This window comes from Anas platyrhynchos, chromosome 2 (assembly GCF_047663525.1).
Source record: "Anas platyrhynchos isolate ZD024472 breed Pekin duck chromosome 2, IASCAAS_PekinDuck_T2T, whole genome shotgun sequence".
NCBI lineage: Eukaryota > Metazoa > Chordata > Aves > Anseriformes > Anatidae > Anas > Anas platyrhynchos.
Genome location: NC_092588.1, coordinates 48,922,935 through 48,940,500, shown reverse-complemented (window position 1 = coordinate 48,940,500; position 17,566 = coordinate 48,922,935). Strand labels below are relative to the sequence as shown.

Here is a 17,566-nt window from a genome sequence, read left to right as displayed (position 1 = left end):
GGAATAGCTCCAGGCCACCTTATTACACTTATTTACTTAAACAGAATTCCAGCACTTTATTTCAGGTGAAACACAGCTGTCTCCTATACCTAAGTATCCTTTTCTCAGAGGGGAAATGCAGGTATTAACAAAAGTAATTTGTCTCAAGTTTTATTTTCACTGACCATACGTTGGAAGAATCCCTTCAAGTTTCTTTGTTAAATGGGAATTCAACAAACAGATGGAACAGATTTCACAATAAGCACAATAACCACGTCAGGTGTTGTTGCACCTTTTACCTGACAAGTCAAAACTGTAAGACATGCTAAGAGGCCGCATTGCTGTAAAAAAAAGAAACAAACACACAAACAAAAAAAAAACAAAAAGAAAATAATTCAGCTGTTAGAAAAGCAGAGAGGTAATGAAAACAAAAGATTAACTCCACTTGAGGCATTTTGGATTCTGTTGCCTAAATCCAAAATTTGTCAGACATACTATTGCTTTACTGGAGTAAAGCCTGAAGTCTGAAAACTACAGTAGCATAAATGGGACTTGCAAACAGAGCAAGCATAAAGATATTTGTAGAGTTATAAAGATATTTGTAGAGTTATAGAACCAGATTTTTGGAAATCAATAAATCAAATACCAAAACAAGAGGCAAGGATCTTAAAACCACAGTATTTTCAAATAAAATGCCATGAAGAAAAATGGGGAAGAGAAAAAGAGAAAAAGGACAGAAAGAGAGAGAAAAAAAAAGTTGAAAGTACAAAGCCACATTTCACACAAGTTTCAGTGACCTGAAATAAATATTTCTAATTTTTTTTAAGCATAATCTCCAATGATTATAATTAAACTAATAAAGAGAGACACTCAAGCTAAGCTGGAGCATTTCTTTCCTTGAACAAGAAAAAAAAAAGGCCTAACAGTATGATTTGTGCTGATTCTTGTTCTTTAAAAACAAAAAACAACAAAACTTAGGTGAATTTAGCCTTTACAATGTATCCTTAATATTATCCTCTCCTTTTAGGGCCACTAGCCATTTTATCCCTAGACAAGAAAGTGGTCAGGTGCTCTTTATTTCTAGAAAGTTTACATAACCAATAGCTTCGTTCCTTGCCAGCTTAATAACAACAAAATCACATAGGAAAATAAAAGCTCTGGATAGAAGAAAATCACATGGCATAGCTGTTGAACATTCCTCCGGGCCTTTGGTCTGCCCATGATCCTAGCTCCAAACGCACACAAACCTCTGCTGTGTTCAACCTACCCACATTTCGAGCTGTGCAGTGTAATTCGGGGAGTAGACGCTCGACATATTCTCAACCGAAAACAAAATTTCGGCATACTAATCCAGATAAGCAGGCAAGGCCCAACTACCAGAATGTACCAGGACACATCAAAACTGACATCAGCTTACCTGTGATACCTGTGGCTGATAAACATGCAGCGTTGGTATGAAAGGGTCCTCTATGTGAAAACAGGTTGAAAAAGCATTGTACTGGGACACTTTTGCTCATGAAAGCAAGTTTAGGCGGGGAGCACAGTAGGTGGCTGACGCTGAGACAAATTTGGGAGTCAGGGCATTTCTCCTGTAGTTTATTACCTAGACAACATCAGCCACAGACAGCAGAGCAGAACAGTATCTAAACTGCTGTCCAAACTTAACATAAAGGCAAATGCATTTTAAAGCATAGGGTTGTTATCACCTAATGCTGCGTCCCAACTGAAGGTTAATAAAACAAGAGCATGAAACAAAGTTTTCTCCAAGCTCCATTAGCTCAACTTGAGTCATAAATCCATACTTCTAATTAAAAGGGGATGTACCTCAAGGCTGTGTTTGCCTTGATAGTTTATTCTGATGATACGCTGAGCTTGTCTGAAAACTGATTCAAATTCTTCAAGCCAGTGTCTCCCTCTGTAAGAGCAGCTACCAAGATTAAATTGCCATTTCCAAAGAAGTTTTGGTTTAACAGCAGCCAGCCCTGGGCCAGCCACTCAGCCCACCAGCAAGGCTCAGGGGCTGGCACTTTGCTTCCAGCTTCTCCCTTTGCTTGATGGTGACTTGGGATGGAGCAGATCTCACCTGTATGTGTGGGTTGTGCAAAGCAAGGAGACAAAGCTGGGAAGCCACAGGTCCACTCATATTGCAGAGACTATTCAAATGTAGCTTTGTGCTTTACTGCTATAAACTGGGCAACACTGAGTAACTCTGGGATGTGTGGAGTGTACCACAGACTCCCAAATTTTTCATTATAAAGCTCCTTTTTTTCTTTTCTTTTTAATAGCAACAAATATTTCTGTCCAAATGGTACAAGTGTCTCACACTGTGCTTCTCCTTAGGTTTGCAATCCTTAAATCTTTTTGCCTTACATTTTGCTACACTAAATTACATTCAGTGGTCACCTAAACTATATGGTAGATCTATCGGTATCATATTGAAGGTTACTAGCATTATTCTGTCCCCAGTTCTGCACAAACACATTGTATTCTAAAAGGAACTTTGGGCAAAACAATCATTTCAATGTGACAAAACCCCAAGCCTCATATTTCAACATAAGAAGCAATTATCTTCAAGATCCTGGCTCTTTTTTTCTTCTGAATGCCAGCAACAAATAAAAAAAATATGATTCCACATTAAAAAAATAAAATCTTCAACGCTATGGTTGGGAAGTAAAACTCACATCCCCTTTTACACCTCCAGTAATATGACATTTAACCCAAACATTTCACTGGACTGAAGGGGAATTATCACAATTCCCAAGTTTAAAAAAAAAAGAATTCTCTTAAAAAAGAAGAATTGCTGGAAGACAGGTATCCTTTACTGAAAGACATACCCCAAAATCTGAATTAACCAGTAATACTCCAAAATCTAAGATTGTTTTTAGAAACTGTTTACTAAATGGGTTTGATGTAATTTGTATCAGTTAAAAATTGTAAAAAATTATTAGATCAAATTTGCTGCCCCTTACAGGACATGATAGTTTCCAAATGGAGAACGTGTAAAATACTGAAGTTTAATGTTTGAAAGAAAAGCAAAGAATTGTTCCACATTTCTACAAACATCCTACATTTGGAAAAATGTCTAGGGCTATTAGAATCATTAGTTGATACAGCAAGCATAAATTGAATCAAAACCAGAAGCTGGAAGGCCCAAAGAAACAATATTCAAAGCACCATGCATTTTAAAATGCACCCAAGCATTCACCAAACTTTACAACGTATTCTATCAAAGAACAATGCAACAGAACAGCTAATGAAACTGTTTTCTTCTAGAGAGAATGAATGGGTTGTCACAATCCACTTGCATCAGTGCCTTTAAGCACATGTGGCAGGCACAAATATTCTGCAAAAGCAACAACAGAGCACACACGTGGATTATTTCATGCTTTTTCAACCATAAGATGCCACTTTTGCTCTTCAAAAATCAAGCTACTTCAGTTTTCCTAATACAGATTAAATACCATGCTTTTAAAGTAAAGTATGCCACAATGTAAGGCTGCATTTGTCACGCTTTTGTCAATGTCAGAACCATTGCACTAAGGCGAATTGCTGATCATTGCAAAGTGTAATATTGGTATAATTTCATAGTGGGTTGTTGAATGTACACTGCAGAAACTAACAGATTTGCAGCAACGGTCTAAATTATTTGATCAACTGAAAACATATACAAGCACATGCTCCATAACTTGTAATATGAAGCAAAGATTCAGATTCAAAATAGAAGCAATACTTTCAACAAACAAAATCAAAGCAGATTTTCACGTAAAATAATAAAATAATTGATGATGCTAGCAACAGGAAATGAAGAGAAAAAAAATTAAGGACAGACATGTAAAGAATACTTACAGATACGTAAGAGATATTGCACTGGGGAGAACTAATATCCATTCCAGTCTGAGCAAATCTAACATCTAACGAGCAATCTAATGTCATTAAATTTATCTAATGCTTACATTAAAAGCAAGATGGGATCAAGTTGAATCATACAGTACCTTATTTTGAAAATAATTTAGCACAAAGACTACACAGCCCTAGCAAAGCCATTAGGTTTATGCTCTCTTCATCTGAACGGGTAAAAATAATTTTTATCTTCAGTGACATCTGCATAGATATTGCTAATATTGCTGCTCCCTATGTGGGAATTTTTCTGTGAATGCTGCTGGTAAAAACTTGGAATGGACTTACCCAGCCTGCTACGCCTGATCTCATCAGGTGAGACTGGACGCAACTTCCTCTCTGCCTTGATTTCCTCCAATATCCTCTCGTGAAGGCTGCGTGGCCGTGGTGGGGTTGGTTTCAGTTTTCTTGCAGAGGCCTTGGTATATACAGATAATTAGATTTACATAAAACAGTTTTCCCTTGAAAGCAGATGTCACATTGGGGGGAGGGGGGAACAACACAATAAAATGTGGCATGTTGTGATAGGATTTTATGTGCACTCATTTGTAAAACTCACAGAAAACAGAAGGAGAAATGCATTTTTCCGTGACTCAGAGATAAAGGGCTGCTGGTAAGAACAGCTATTGGCAGCTGCAAGGCATCACACACTGTTCTTCAAGAGACCACATTCTATATACATAGATCAATATTTCTGAAAGACCGTGTCAGAAAATATAATACTTAACACATTCCCTGAACACAGACATTTTTTAAAACGACACATTTTCGTTAGGAAAAAAGTACGCTGGATTACATACAGGATTTAATGGAGGTCGTGATCGGATGAAATCCAGGATTATTTCATGGGCACTCTTTTTTAATCGAGGTGGAATGTCACCGTTGACCTGAAAAGGAGAAAGGGAAACACACGTCTTGCATTGATACTCATGCAGATGACAAAAAGACAATCTGCAACATCCCTGGCAGAGCCTGCAGAGTTCTGACACCTGCACTTGATGTAAAATCCCAACAGTCCTGAACAGAACAACGATCTGTATGCACAGCACAGGCAAGCAAAGACTTAAGGGAAAGCTTTTCAGCTTTGCAGATAGCTCCAGAATAACCACAGTTCCAGCAGCATCAATCAGCGGTACTTAGGATTTTGAAATGATGGAATTAAGTCTCAAGGCTGCAACCATGTGTATGGGAGAATGCAGACAAAGCTCGTATCTCGTTTGGAGGAAAAGGTGCCAGGACCATTTCTTCAGGAACATCTATTTGAACCATGGCTTTCTGCCAACCATTACACAGTCTCTAACAGCCTGCTCTTAGGTTTTGAGCCTGGTTTTCTGATCTGCTTAACATCTCTCAAACTCTGATATGAAAGAAAGCACTGCACCAGGACTATCACCAACGATTTGCTTTTAGCAATGGATGAAAGATAAGCTCCCCTTGTTTTTTGTCAGAGGTTGGACAAGGTGATCTTGGAGGTCTCTTCCAACCTAGATGATTCTGTGATTCTGTGATTCTGTGATTTTGTAACCTGTCTCTGCTGTTCTGGCCATGAAGAGGTGCCCTGGTGTAGAAATCCCAGCAGAAGGAGAGAAAACCCCTGGGCATGGTTTTATAGACACCTCTTCACCTGCACTTCAGTAAGTTACTCAAGAGTAAAGCAGAATTAGCCAATATGTCCAGAAAGTCAAGTTGCTAGAATGCCATGGCATGACACTGAGAGTACAGGGAGGGACCAAAAAAGGGGCTGGGTGGGAGTTGTTCTTGATTGCTTGCTTTTATCTGAAGAGACAGACATTTCTTCCTCAGGTATCTCGTTCTGAAGGTAAGACCATACACAGCACATCACAGGAAACAGCCAACAACTCACTACATGCACAGAATATAAACAGGGCGACGGGAGCTTTCCCATCATCTGAAGAATTTATGAATTGTAAGCTGGGAATAATTGTATGGATTTGCTTAAGAAATCCATCTGTCGGGTTCAGCCTGTGTGGCACAGTGCCCAAGCACACTGTCAGAGAGCATCCTATGCCATACATCTTTCTGGCACCTTTTCTTACCACACAGTACCTGGCTATCAGCCCCATCCTCCAATTCAAAAGAAATTTTACATCCCCACGTGGTCACTGGAGCATGAACCCTCACTGAACTTCACTAATACCACGCAGCTCCCACATAAACTCTGCTGACCTGGGACGTGCCCTGTTTCTGGGCTGAGGCAGAGCGACAGCCTCCCATCGAAGGCTCATCCCTTCCCTGAAATGGGATCAGATGCCGAGTGCCTTCAGGGGAACATTTCATTGCTTCCTTTGGGACTCTTTCTGGAGGTATCCTACCTACGTGGTCTAATTTCCATTTGTTCCCCACCACATTAGCTTCCTCAGAGGGAACTTGATGCAGCATGGCACAGAATACCAAGCTGCTACACCACGTGGCGTGACATCTTCCTAGAAACAGTACGGAAAAATTAAAAGGGGAAAGATTTATATTAAATGGTGATTTGGCATTTTATGATAAGCAGAAAATTATTTTAAGTGATGTGATTGATTTCTCCTGTTTAGAGACTGAGCAGTTCTTCAAAGCCAGCGTGGTTTGCAGGATCCTTAATGAAATGGTGAGTCTCTCATCCCCAGGTTACTGCTCATCAGATGTCAAGGCTGATAGCTTAAGTTGTGAGCTATTAGCATCAGAACAGCCATTTTGTACGCTGATAATCTCAATTCCAGCCTTGGGGAGCAGCTCTCTGCACCACGCTAGGAAATAAATAATACATGGCTCTGAGCCTTTCACCTCAGGGCACTCTCTGCACTGACTTAATGCCACCAGAGTGTAATTAGGATCACTATTTCCATTGGATTGGAAAAGGGGAAAAGTAAGGTTTGCTTAAGTGATTTTCCACAGGATGCTGAGGAAGCTGGTGGCAAAGCAAGTGGATGTTTATCAGTTGCTTCAGCCAAGAATCCAGGATCGGGAGCGCCAGCAGAAGCTCCCTGCTCATACTCGGCTCCCAGACAAGATGTTGACAGGAAAGACACTGAAGGGAAGCTTTTATCTTCTCTGTCCATGCTAGATCTATTTCTTCACTCAAACCGACTCTCCCTGTAATGAGCAATTTAACATGCATCTTTTAATTAATTAATTAAAATTCATGGCTCAATTAGAGTCTAAATCAGAGCTGCATTGCACAGATGCAGCCGCGGCACATGCAGAACACAAGCAAAATGTTCTTGGTGCTCAAATACCACACTGCCCTGAACTGCAAACCAGTACCTGAATAAATACCTCAAAACACTGTAATGCTGTCCTAAATCTTCATGTGTATAAAATGGCTTTTGTACAGCAGTATGCATTAAAACTGGTCAGGTAGGAAAAGCATAGTCAATGATTACAAAAATCAGCCAGAAATTTAGAGATCTGAACAGCTACAGCACAGAGAAATTACCACATAATCCTTGCTTCCATCAAATTTTAGTACATAAATAGAGCCTTGCAGTTAAAATAATAACTTCAAATGGTACTTGGTGACCTGTGCACGACTCACAAGAGCTATGCCACTTATCACTGACATTCACCTATCTCAGCCATTTATTTTTCACACTATAAAAGGTGACAGTATTAAGTAGAAGAGTCCTATCTCTTATTAACTGATAAAATAAAACTGATGGTTTCGTGCCATCCAGAAATTTTCACTTGAGATGAAATTGCGAAGGCTGACATCATCAGAGGGGATGTGCTACATCATTCCCAAAACAGCCCATGATACAGTCCGGCTGTGAATTCAAGCACTGTAAGTAGACATATATGCATTTGTCAAATTTCATTATGCAGACTGTGTAGTGCTTTAGTTGTCACCTTGTTGTTACACGGTGCATAGCAATTTTCTGATTTAGCTCCATGCAGAAAGGTCAAGCAGCAGTGTATGTTCTTTGATACTGCACGTTGTAAACCACTGTATTCGTGCTGCTGCACCTGCACGTCTATTACAGATACAAGTTTATGATCCCATATAATAATTGTGGTACTCACACAGAGCCACTACTTCCTTGGGTAGCCCTAAAGCATGATTAAGAACTGTAAAGCTCGCTGCTATACCTAGGATTTCTGGGAGTGTTTTGTAGGAGAAAAAAAAAAAAAAAAAGCCATTAAAGCAGCTAAAGCAAACATGCCAGGATTACAAAATGCTAGGATGAAAGTCATCTTGTTCCCATGACAACCACGGAAACAAAGACTCCTGCATCAGGGGGACGGAGAGATGACAAATTTGAAATTATTTTCGTATCGACTAAAATAGAAATGCAGAGGTCACTGAAACTAGTGAAACCAGTTATTTGCAAAAAGCCCAGAATGTGACATTTTACATCAAGACATTTTGAAGGATTGCCCTACGACAGAAGACTTGTGAGAACAGACAGCTCCCATTATTGGGATCTGTTAACACTGCTGACAGTCTAAAACACCAAAATAGTTCCTAAGTGATGCACCTAACAGGAACATCTGTTCCTTTCCTAATTTTTACTAGGAATACCGAGCAGTCAGGGACAGATCGATATACTCTTTTAAACACAGCATTACATTCGTAAAAAGAAGAGCAAAGCCTTTATCTAACATTTTATTTACTTGAAAACGATCCACCTCCTGTTACCTTCAGTGGCATGCATTTTCACAAGCCGTCAATTCTAAAAATACCACCCCTAACTTTAAAGCAACAAAATGTTTTTAATAAAGATTTTGCCAAACATCTGCTCTGGCTGATAGAAAGAAACATAATCCATCTTTCCCAGGCTGCTTTAAAATTCAGATTTAGGACTCTTGTCATTTCCTCCTCTTCTCAAGAAGCATGACAGTTCTCTCTGACGGGAATATATATAATTAGCTCTGACCCATAAAAGTCAGCTAAACGATGCTGTATTTATGACATCTAACCAAACTTGTAATTCTGTATGAATCCTCCAGGCTCCACACATTTCATATCAAACCGCCTTCTATTGGGCATATTTGGCACATTCTTCAGGCAGACCCTGCAGCAGAATCCAAATTACTGGATGGAAGATTTATTGTAAGGAAAAAAAAGTTAGTTTTCTAACACACAGTCACCAGCAGCTGTCAGATAAGGCCAACAATTGCATCAGAGACAGCACTACAGGTCCTGTACCTACAGCTGATCATAATCCCAATTCACATTTATGCCCAGAGGTCATTTTGGACAATCAACCTAGTAGACAAGATAGCAGGACAAAAATAGATGTTTTCAGGGATTTTGCATATGGCAAGAGTCTGGATGAAGAGGAGAGCAGCTGTGCCTCCAAGACCTACAACATAATGAAGAAAATCTCTTCAGAAGAGGCAGGAGCTCGCTCAACAGAAGCCCAGCTTGCCAAAAGCAAAATCAGATCACCGAAGGGTACCTATTCAGATGAAACTACTATCCTGATTGCATACAGTAAGCAAGGTCCTGAGGTGACTTTCGCAGTGGATAATAGGGTCAGTTAGCTTGGTTTTCTGAACTGTGAGTGTAAAGATAGATAGATACCATTCCTGGGTATGTATTTCCCCCTATTAATATTTAAGCAACAGAAAGCTGCTGCAGAAAATGAAAATAGTCTGATAGTCTGCATCCACACTTTGGTTAGGAAAATACTTTCACTTCATACACAAAAGGCCTTTATATTTGTAACAGGACTCATGTATTTGTTCTCCATGGAAGTAATTTAATTTTTTTCCTCCTCTATTCTTTTTTTTAACGATCTCAAATATATGATTTCTGTCTCTTTCCTCTCTCAGTTTTTCTGGTGGAGTCCTGGCCTTCTTACTAGCAAAGGTTTTGTGATTTTTTTTCAGGAACACAAGTATAGTTGAATACAAGATATTCTAACAAGATGCTTCCATTGTAACTAATAACAAGCAAACATAAATAAATGTCAGATATAAATGCTGACAATGACCAAATACATCCAAACACATGCCTCTGACAAAGGGGTTTTAAATGTTTTACTAAGGATAAGGATCCTTTTAGATCAGTTGCTGCCTTATCAGGAAGAACATCTTTATGATGAACACAGTATAAACTAAAAGGAATAAAAGAACAAGGAGACGCCAGTAAATATCAAATGGGCTCTGATAAAAAGAGTGCCTCAGGTCAATCTTACATGCACTTTCATGAGTATCTACTAGGAGACTCATCAACACTCTCCAGCTTGCCTTTGCTTCTTTTTTTTAATTTTCCACTTGAAAGTAGCAATATGATATGCTGAAAACAACTGAGCTCAGTTTCTACAAATCGAAGGTTTAAAATGTTTTACCTTATGTGTTCCTTGTCAATTCCTAGCAGATCATGGTACTACAAGTTTTCAAACACTGTAGGTTTTCATTTCCTGTCACAGTTCATATAACAACTTGGTGGCACTTTATATTCTGGAATGCCACATTTATTCCAAAAATTATGCTGTATTTGACTGTGCACTTAGTCACATGGTCTGAACTTTTGGGTAGACCTGTGCGGTGTCAAGAGTTGGACTTGATGATCCTTAAGGGTCCCTTCCAACTCAGGATATTCTATGATTCTATGATTCTATTTCAACATAAATGTTCTCCCCAGTAAAAGCCTAACACTCTCAGTAGAAAATATGACAGGACTGTTGAAATGACTCTTAAGGTTATCATAAACCAACAGAAATCACTTCTTCAAGCATATGATATGTAGGAATTTCTTTCAAAATTTTAATTTTTTCCTGCCACATGGAAAACAAAATACTCAATATTTGTTGGTTTCATATTTTTCCCCTCTACATAGATTTAAGATGCCATATAAAACCCATGAACATTAGTAATATCTACTTGACATCATAATTTCACGGTTCTCAGGAAAAAAAAAAAGAAAATAAAAAAAATTGAAGGAATGAAAAAATATAAAAAGAAACAGTAAACAAAGGAAAAGCAAAAAAAAAATAAAGAGAATTATTACAGATTTGACAAATTCTAGTAATTCTCTTGACTTACCATGACCTTTCTTAAGGTATAGCGTTTGGATCTAATATCATCCATCAGCATTTCATAGGGTGTGAGCTGATATTCTATGGGGAGTGGGTTGTACTGACGCTCTTGAACCTTCTTAAGTTTGACACCATTCCGTAAATCTCGCATCACTTGTACCCAGAAACGAGCCTGAAGAGAGGAGAGCAAAATTTTATTTAATACCTTGCATACCCTTGCATACCAACTGAGATTAAACTAAAGTTGCTCACTCCCCTTTCAGGACACCACCAAATATGTACAGCTTTATCATTTTATTTTTAACACATCAACCAAATCCATTTTGTCCATGGTGATTTTAGGTAAGCCTATTTTTAACCCTGAATGTAACAGGACTCATGTATTTGTTCTCCATGTGGTAGTTCCAAATTCAACAAGGCCAAGTGCAAGGTCCTGCATCTGGGCCGGGACAATTCTAAACACAAATACAGGTCTAGCAATACCCTCTTGGTACTCAATTTGTTTTTTTGCTCTGCCTACCACATACTAACATTTCCCTCTTATTACTGGGGAATGGGTAGAGAGGAGTAAGAACAGGTAGTAGACAGAAGATCAGGAAAATGAAATTAAGAACTTTTAAGAATGTCTTAATGTTCCTCTATATACTGGCCAAAAAAGTACATAGAAAACAATACAAGCTACTGACTGTTCTCTGTAGCATTTTTGCTTTCATCACTAAAGAAACTCAGCTGGTGGCTCTGCCTACTTCCTGGCTGCCTCTCTGAAGGGCAGTTAGCATGATACCTGTCTAAATGTCCAGCCTTTTAAATTGCAAAAGCTTCTACATGAAAGCTGAGTCTAAAGAAATAGTGTGATGCTTGGATACTTACATTATTTCATCTATCTGTGAAGGAGGGCTGAAATTCCATTTGGTACTAGCTTGTCATAATTTAGTACTAGTTCATATGTTAAAAAAATGAACAACAAAAAAAAAACACAAAAACAACCAACAGACACCAATTTTAACATAAACCAAACAACTTTAGGTAAGCATTAAAAAGAAATATAAATTGCTAATAATGGTGCTGAATCATCATTCAATTGTTGTCTTACCCAGTCAGCATTCTTTAAGTCATCAAGATCTGTACTGGATTCGTCACTTGCCTCTTTGTCCATTTCTTGAATCTTTTTCAGATTCTGCAATTGAAAAGAAAATTAGTCAATAAACTGAATGGTGGCATTACTTTACAGTAAAGCAGAAGCATTTTTTGAATGATGTTGTTTGGGTATTCTACTGAGTATTTTATATCTTGAATAGTAATACTGCAAAAAGAATTTGAAATACTATTTGAATATTTCTCTTAATTGAAAAATGAACCTTCATTACTGCAAAAAGTCTTAAGTTCTAAGTATGAGAATACTTCAGATAACAGCATAACAGAAAAAACTATACACAGAAATTGTAATATGCCTACAGTTGAGCTACTATCTGAAAAAAAAAGTAGCAAGCTTGTTAAACTCCAACACAGAAAAGGTTACAGACTTAGCAAGAATCCATTCATAACAAAATTACTGCTACTTGCCAAATGCAAGACAGCTCCTTTTTGTTGAAGGAGAAATCCCCAGAAAGTCAGTTGCAAGGTGAAATCAACTATGAGAAATCCTTCAAACAGAATAGTGACAGACTTGCATTTATATTGACATTAAGCAGCCTGTATAACATAGTTTTATGATTTTATGACTCAGATCCCAAAATCTGTAAGTAAGGAAGAGAAACTGATCTGTCAGGAGTAAACTCTTATTTATGAACAAGATTAGATGATGCAAATATGGAAAAGATTGTTTACAAAGGGGGAAAACAAAGCTTTCATACTAACAAGAAGATGAAAAATGATCAAAAATTACAGTCAACTAAAGAACAGGCCAGCTTGCACACACAAATGCATTCTCAATACTCTGTTCCACTTTTACAGAGGATTTTCCGGGATATCTTTACCAATGTTTAATTTGATCTGTTTTCTTGTTACTTATTAATGTATTAAAAAGGATAGTTAAATATGCTAATGACTTCTTTATTTTATGAGACTAAACCCACAGGTCTGACAGAGTTTTATGTATTAATGTATTAAAAATATTTGTCTCACTTTTGAGCACTCAAGCTCTTCCTTTAATGGAACTGAACAAGCCTTGGAGCTTCCCAGAAAGCTTAAAAATAAGCATATTTGGTAAAACATTTTTTCCTGCAAGTAGTTCCTAAACCGTAACCATTTCAATGGAAGAAATGCAAGCACTGGAAAAGTGCTTAACTCGCACACATAAAGGAGTGTATCTACCACATGTGCTAACAGAGACAGCACATGTGAGTCAGCCACCATGGAAGTTTTGGAAAAACAGCAGATGGATAATTTATTATCTTATTTAAGCAAGTAACACATTTGCTTTCACATCAGTTAAGAAATATTACCGCTGCCCTATTAAAAAAAAAATACATAATTTAGAGGAAGACTCTTAAAAAGTCATAAATCACCTATGCTGCAGAAGCACATCCATCATTGCACAATGAGGGCACATTTTGGCACAACTCGCAGTATTGCCGCAGGATGCCCAACTGGGAATGAATGGTTGTATGGAAACTTAGGCTGGTCCTGCTGCTGTGGGAGTCTAACTCTAGCAAGCCGTAATCTTTTTCCAAGGGGAAAAAAAACAAACAAACAAAAAACACAAAACCAAGTAACATGAAGGTCTCATTTATGCCTATTTTGCCACCCCGTGTTTCTTCTTCTCTGTATCATTTTTGAAGTTGCAGTAGCCATTTCTATGATGGTATATGTGAACTGTGAGCTACTTGCTTTTGTGTGAACGTCTAACTATTACTAATAAATTGCAAAATACACAATTGTTCTGATACTTCTCCTTTTTCTCTTCTTAATCAAAAAATGATCTGCAGTAAATTAGCTCACAACTGTCAGAGTCGCTCCTCCTTTCCATGCTGGGAGGTACATATCAATTAAAAAAAAAATAAAATTAACATGTTCCAGCTGCTTAACCTTTACTTCGACTGTCCAACAACATCTGCAGCAATTACCCCTTTCAGCAGCCATGCTCCCTACCATACACTTAACGGGGCTGGTTTATGCCCAAAGGCTGATGCCTTTGACTGATGTAAATATTCCATGAAGCTAAAAAGACCACAACCTATTTTTCTTAACAACAAAAAATAAGAAGGGGAGGAAGAGGGGGGGGGGAAGAACACACATAACTGAACAGCTGAAAGATCTTCTGAACAAGGCAGCTATCTAATTAGTTTCTCTGGAACATAGCTGGAGGGGGAGCTTCTACTTTAGAAAGCGCAGGTGTGGGTGCTGCTGGCTACCACACGCTCTAGAGCTGAGAGCCAAACCCACCAGCCACAAGGTACATTTCTCAAAGTGCCCTTTTTTGACACAAATGAGCTGGCATAAGCTCAGGATGCAGCCAAAGTGAGGGTCTGGGTGCTCTGGATGCTTCCTGAGCACTGACAGAGCCACTCACTCTGCCTGACAGGGAGTTGTGTAGGGAGGAAAATCTGCGGGGAAAACACTCATTTTTTTCATAGGAATAGTTTCTCCCCTACCCACAACTCAACTGGCTCAGACCCCTAACTGCAGCTCACCATAGATGATAGTTTCCACCACTATAAAATTGGGAAAGCTTTGGAAGACTGGGGAGAAAAAAGAAACAAAGTGCTTTATCCTTGCAGCCATGAATTAGGTGTCTTTGACTCTCCTCCATCTGCCAGGTGCTGCTTAGGAAGGAATCAATTCAGGGTGACAAATGATTGCATTTAAACTTCTGGACAAAATGAAATATTATCATTTCCCTCCAGCATCCCCAGTCAGTGTCCGTGGGTTTCAGAATCTGCTGCAATCGTAAATTATGGAAACCAAAACATTTACAATACAACAGACCGCTTGTCAGAACTGGGATCCAAAACCTATGAGTAACCTCAGCTGCTGTATCCATTTGTACGTACCCTTGGGACAATGGATTAAGGAAAGCTATTATGGTGTAATAAATACATAGCCTAAATGGGTTTCCTTTTCAGAAAGCAAAAACATCTTAAAAGGGTTTTTCTAAATGATCCCAGAACCTCAAACCCATACCACAGATCTGATTCACCTATTACAGCCTGGGCATATGTTCACAAAATAAGGGTCAGATGTGTAGGGAGCAAGCCTTTCAATAACTCTGGCTTTTTTAAACCATTACAGCACTTGGCCATTTTTTCTTCAGCTGCATTTTGCGACAAATTCTAGTAACAGAAATAGTGAATTTCTTCAAATTTCTTCCTGCGCTATTAAAAGCAGGCAGCTGATTCGCTGCTGCCACGTGTCCCACATTTGTCCCACATTTGGGACACGTTCTCCCGCGCCTGCGACAGATGGGAGGTTATATAAGACACTTGTCAGCACAGCGTCAGGAGCTTGCTTCCACAAAATGCTCCCTAAAATGCAACATTTTAGTGAAGATGGTATTTCAGGAATCCAGATCTTCACTTCATCTTTCACCGGTTTCAGGACAAAACCTACTGCAGCTCCTGCTTTACATTCTTGGTAATTTGGTCACTGATGCAAGTGATTCCTATGCTGGTATCTGGGAAACTAATAAAATTTTCTTGCACCTTTGTAGTCAATTTAAAAATGCATAACCTGCATATAGGGGAAAAAATGCTTTCATGTATATAACCATCCATTCTGAATTTAAATTCCAAGGGCTTGGCCAGCAGCATTACTTCAGTTCTTTGAAGATCCCCAAGCCCCCTTTAACTCAAGCAGGAGTTGTTGAAGGGAATACGATCGGTTGAATCAGTCCCTGAAAGAAATCCCTCAGTCTTCAAGTCATTTTAAGAACATCACTGAGTATCAGACAAAGCTCTTCATAAATAGTGGTGTGGGTCGACATACTTTGCTCAGCTCTGGAAAGAGCAGTTACTGTGCTGCTCAAAAAAAACTATTAGAGACAAAAACAAGCAAAAAACAAATGCATGGAACACTTACAGAGTTACAGTGGCTGCAACACACAACAAAACAAACAAAAAATCCCAGTATTTTTCCTCATTTGAAGGGTTGCCATTTAAATTGGTCCTAAATGGAGGGATCAAACAAATCATGATGGAGTTGCAAGCCTAATGACAACACGGTTGTGAAAGTGGAGTCACTGGAAGCCTGGAAGTGGAAGCAGAGGCGAGGTTATCGGCAGAAAAAATTGGGAATCAGTTTCTCCAACTGTCCTTTCTGGAAATCCACTCAGCAGTGTGTTTAACAGCTATTATGGTCACAAGACTATTAAGAGTAACTTGGCTAGTGACCGTATTTGTGAAATAAGTTAGCCATTAACATTATTTAGGTATCTATTAACTAAATACCCGTATAACCATATTTTGTACAAATAATACACCAGTATAGCCATGTTATATAAAAAGTAATTTACTTTTTTAATTAGCTGTTTTCCAGCTGAGTCTCTAGATGGCATGAAGATAGGGGAAAAGAAAAAAAAAAAAAGTAGAAAGGAATGATTTCATTTCTATTTATGTACTTAATTAGACCTTGGAAGGTTTATGTTTTCATACAGGTCAGGTTGGAATATATCCAGACAGACTGAAAAAAATTAAGCTATTAGATTAGACAGGAAAGAAATCATAGGGGGCATTGTTTAAAAGATCAGTAAGATCAGTACAAAAATGACAGACTGAAGGCTTTTTCTGTATTCTACCAAAAACTTGGTTAATTAAAAGGCATACCGTGGATAATGAAATTATGGACAAGTTTTTGATGAACATGGACTTTAACTGCAATTGATGAGGTAGGCAATTATAAAACTATATACAATTTTATAGAGTTTGGAAGGAATATTAATTGTAACGCTCTAGGATATACATCCATTTCAACAAATTTTTGAGATACAAGTCAAACCTACTGCTGCAGATGAAGACATTTGCCTACAAGACAATGCCTGTATCTTATGGTGCCCAGCATCTCATGCTGTCTTTTAGGACCTGAGGTGGTACCAGTAGTGAGTTCAACACTCCCAGCCCACTCACGAATGCTTAGCTCTGCTGCAGGCTGACATCAGTATTTACTGGTACCGCTCGCAGGGTCCCAGCACAGCTGAGGCTGGCCGGGCCCTCTGGAGGCCCCCTGCCCCAGCCCCTGCCCCAGCAGGGCCACCCAGAGCAGGGTGCCCAGCACCACGGCCAGGCGGCTTCTGAAGGTCTCCATGAGGAGACCCCACGGCCTCTCTGGGCAGCCTGTGCCAGTGCTTGGCCACCCGCACAGCACACAAGTGCGGCCTGGGGCTCAGAGCCCAATTCACACACATTGAGATCCCCCCGAACCTCCTCTTCTCCAGGTTGAACAGTCCCACCTCGCTCAGCCTCTTTGCACTGGAGAAGGGCTACAGGCCCTTTACCACCTTCATGGCCCCTGTTGGGCTCTCTCCAGTGTGTCCTCATCTCTCTTGTGCTGGGGAGCCCAGAACTGGGCCCAGTACTCCAGGTGTGGCCTCACCAGTGCTGAGTGAAGGGGAAGGATCACCTCCCTTGACCTGCTGGCAGTGCTTTGCCAACTACAGCCCAGGGCGCCATTGCCTACTTTGTGGCAATGGCACATTGCTGGCCCCCTCAGGCAGTAAGCAGGCGTGGAGCATCCACCCCAGTGGGAAGAGAGCCTGGGCAGTACAGGGAGCT

General features: G+C 39.3%; 1 protein-coding gene across 2 annotated transcripts in view; it reads right to left on the bottom strand.

Moving 5' to 3' along the window:
* The window catches only part of SPIRE1 (spire type actin nucleation factor 1), a 125,542-nt gene that overhangs the window by 24,406 nt on the left and 83,570 nt on the right, over nucleotides 1-17,566 (bottom strand). For both annotated transcript variants that reach the window (XM_027452074.3, XM_027452076.3), the window contains exons 5-8: nucleotides 11,956-12,039; nucleotides 10,870-11,034; nucleotides 4,677-4,763; nucleotides 4,165-4,294 (exon numbers count right to left, since the gene is read on the bottom strand). In XM_027452074.3, the coding sequence (XP_027307875.3) occupies nucleotides 4,165-4,294; nucleotides 4,677-4,763; nucleotides 10,870-11,034; nucleotides 11,956-12,039 (466 nt within the window). The remainder of the gene's footprint in view (nucleotides 1-4,164; nucleotides 4,295-4,676; nucleotides 4,764-10,869; nucleotides 11,035-11,955; nucleotides 12,040-17,566) is intronic.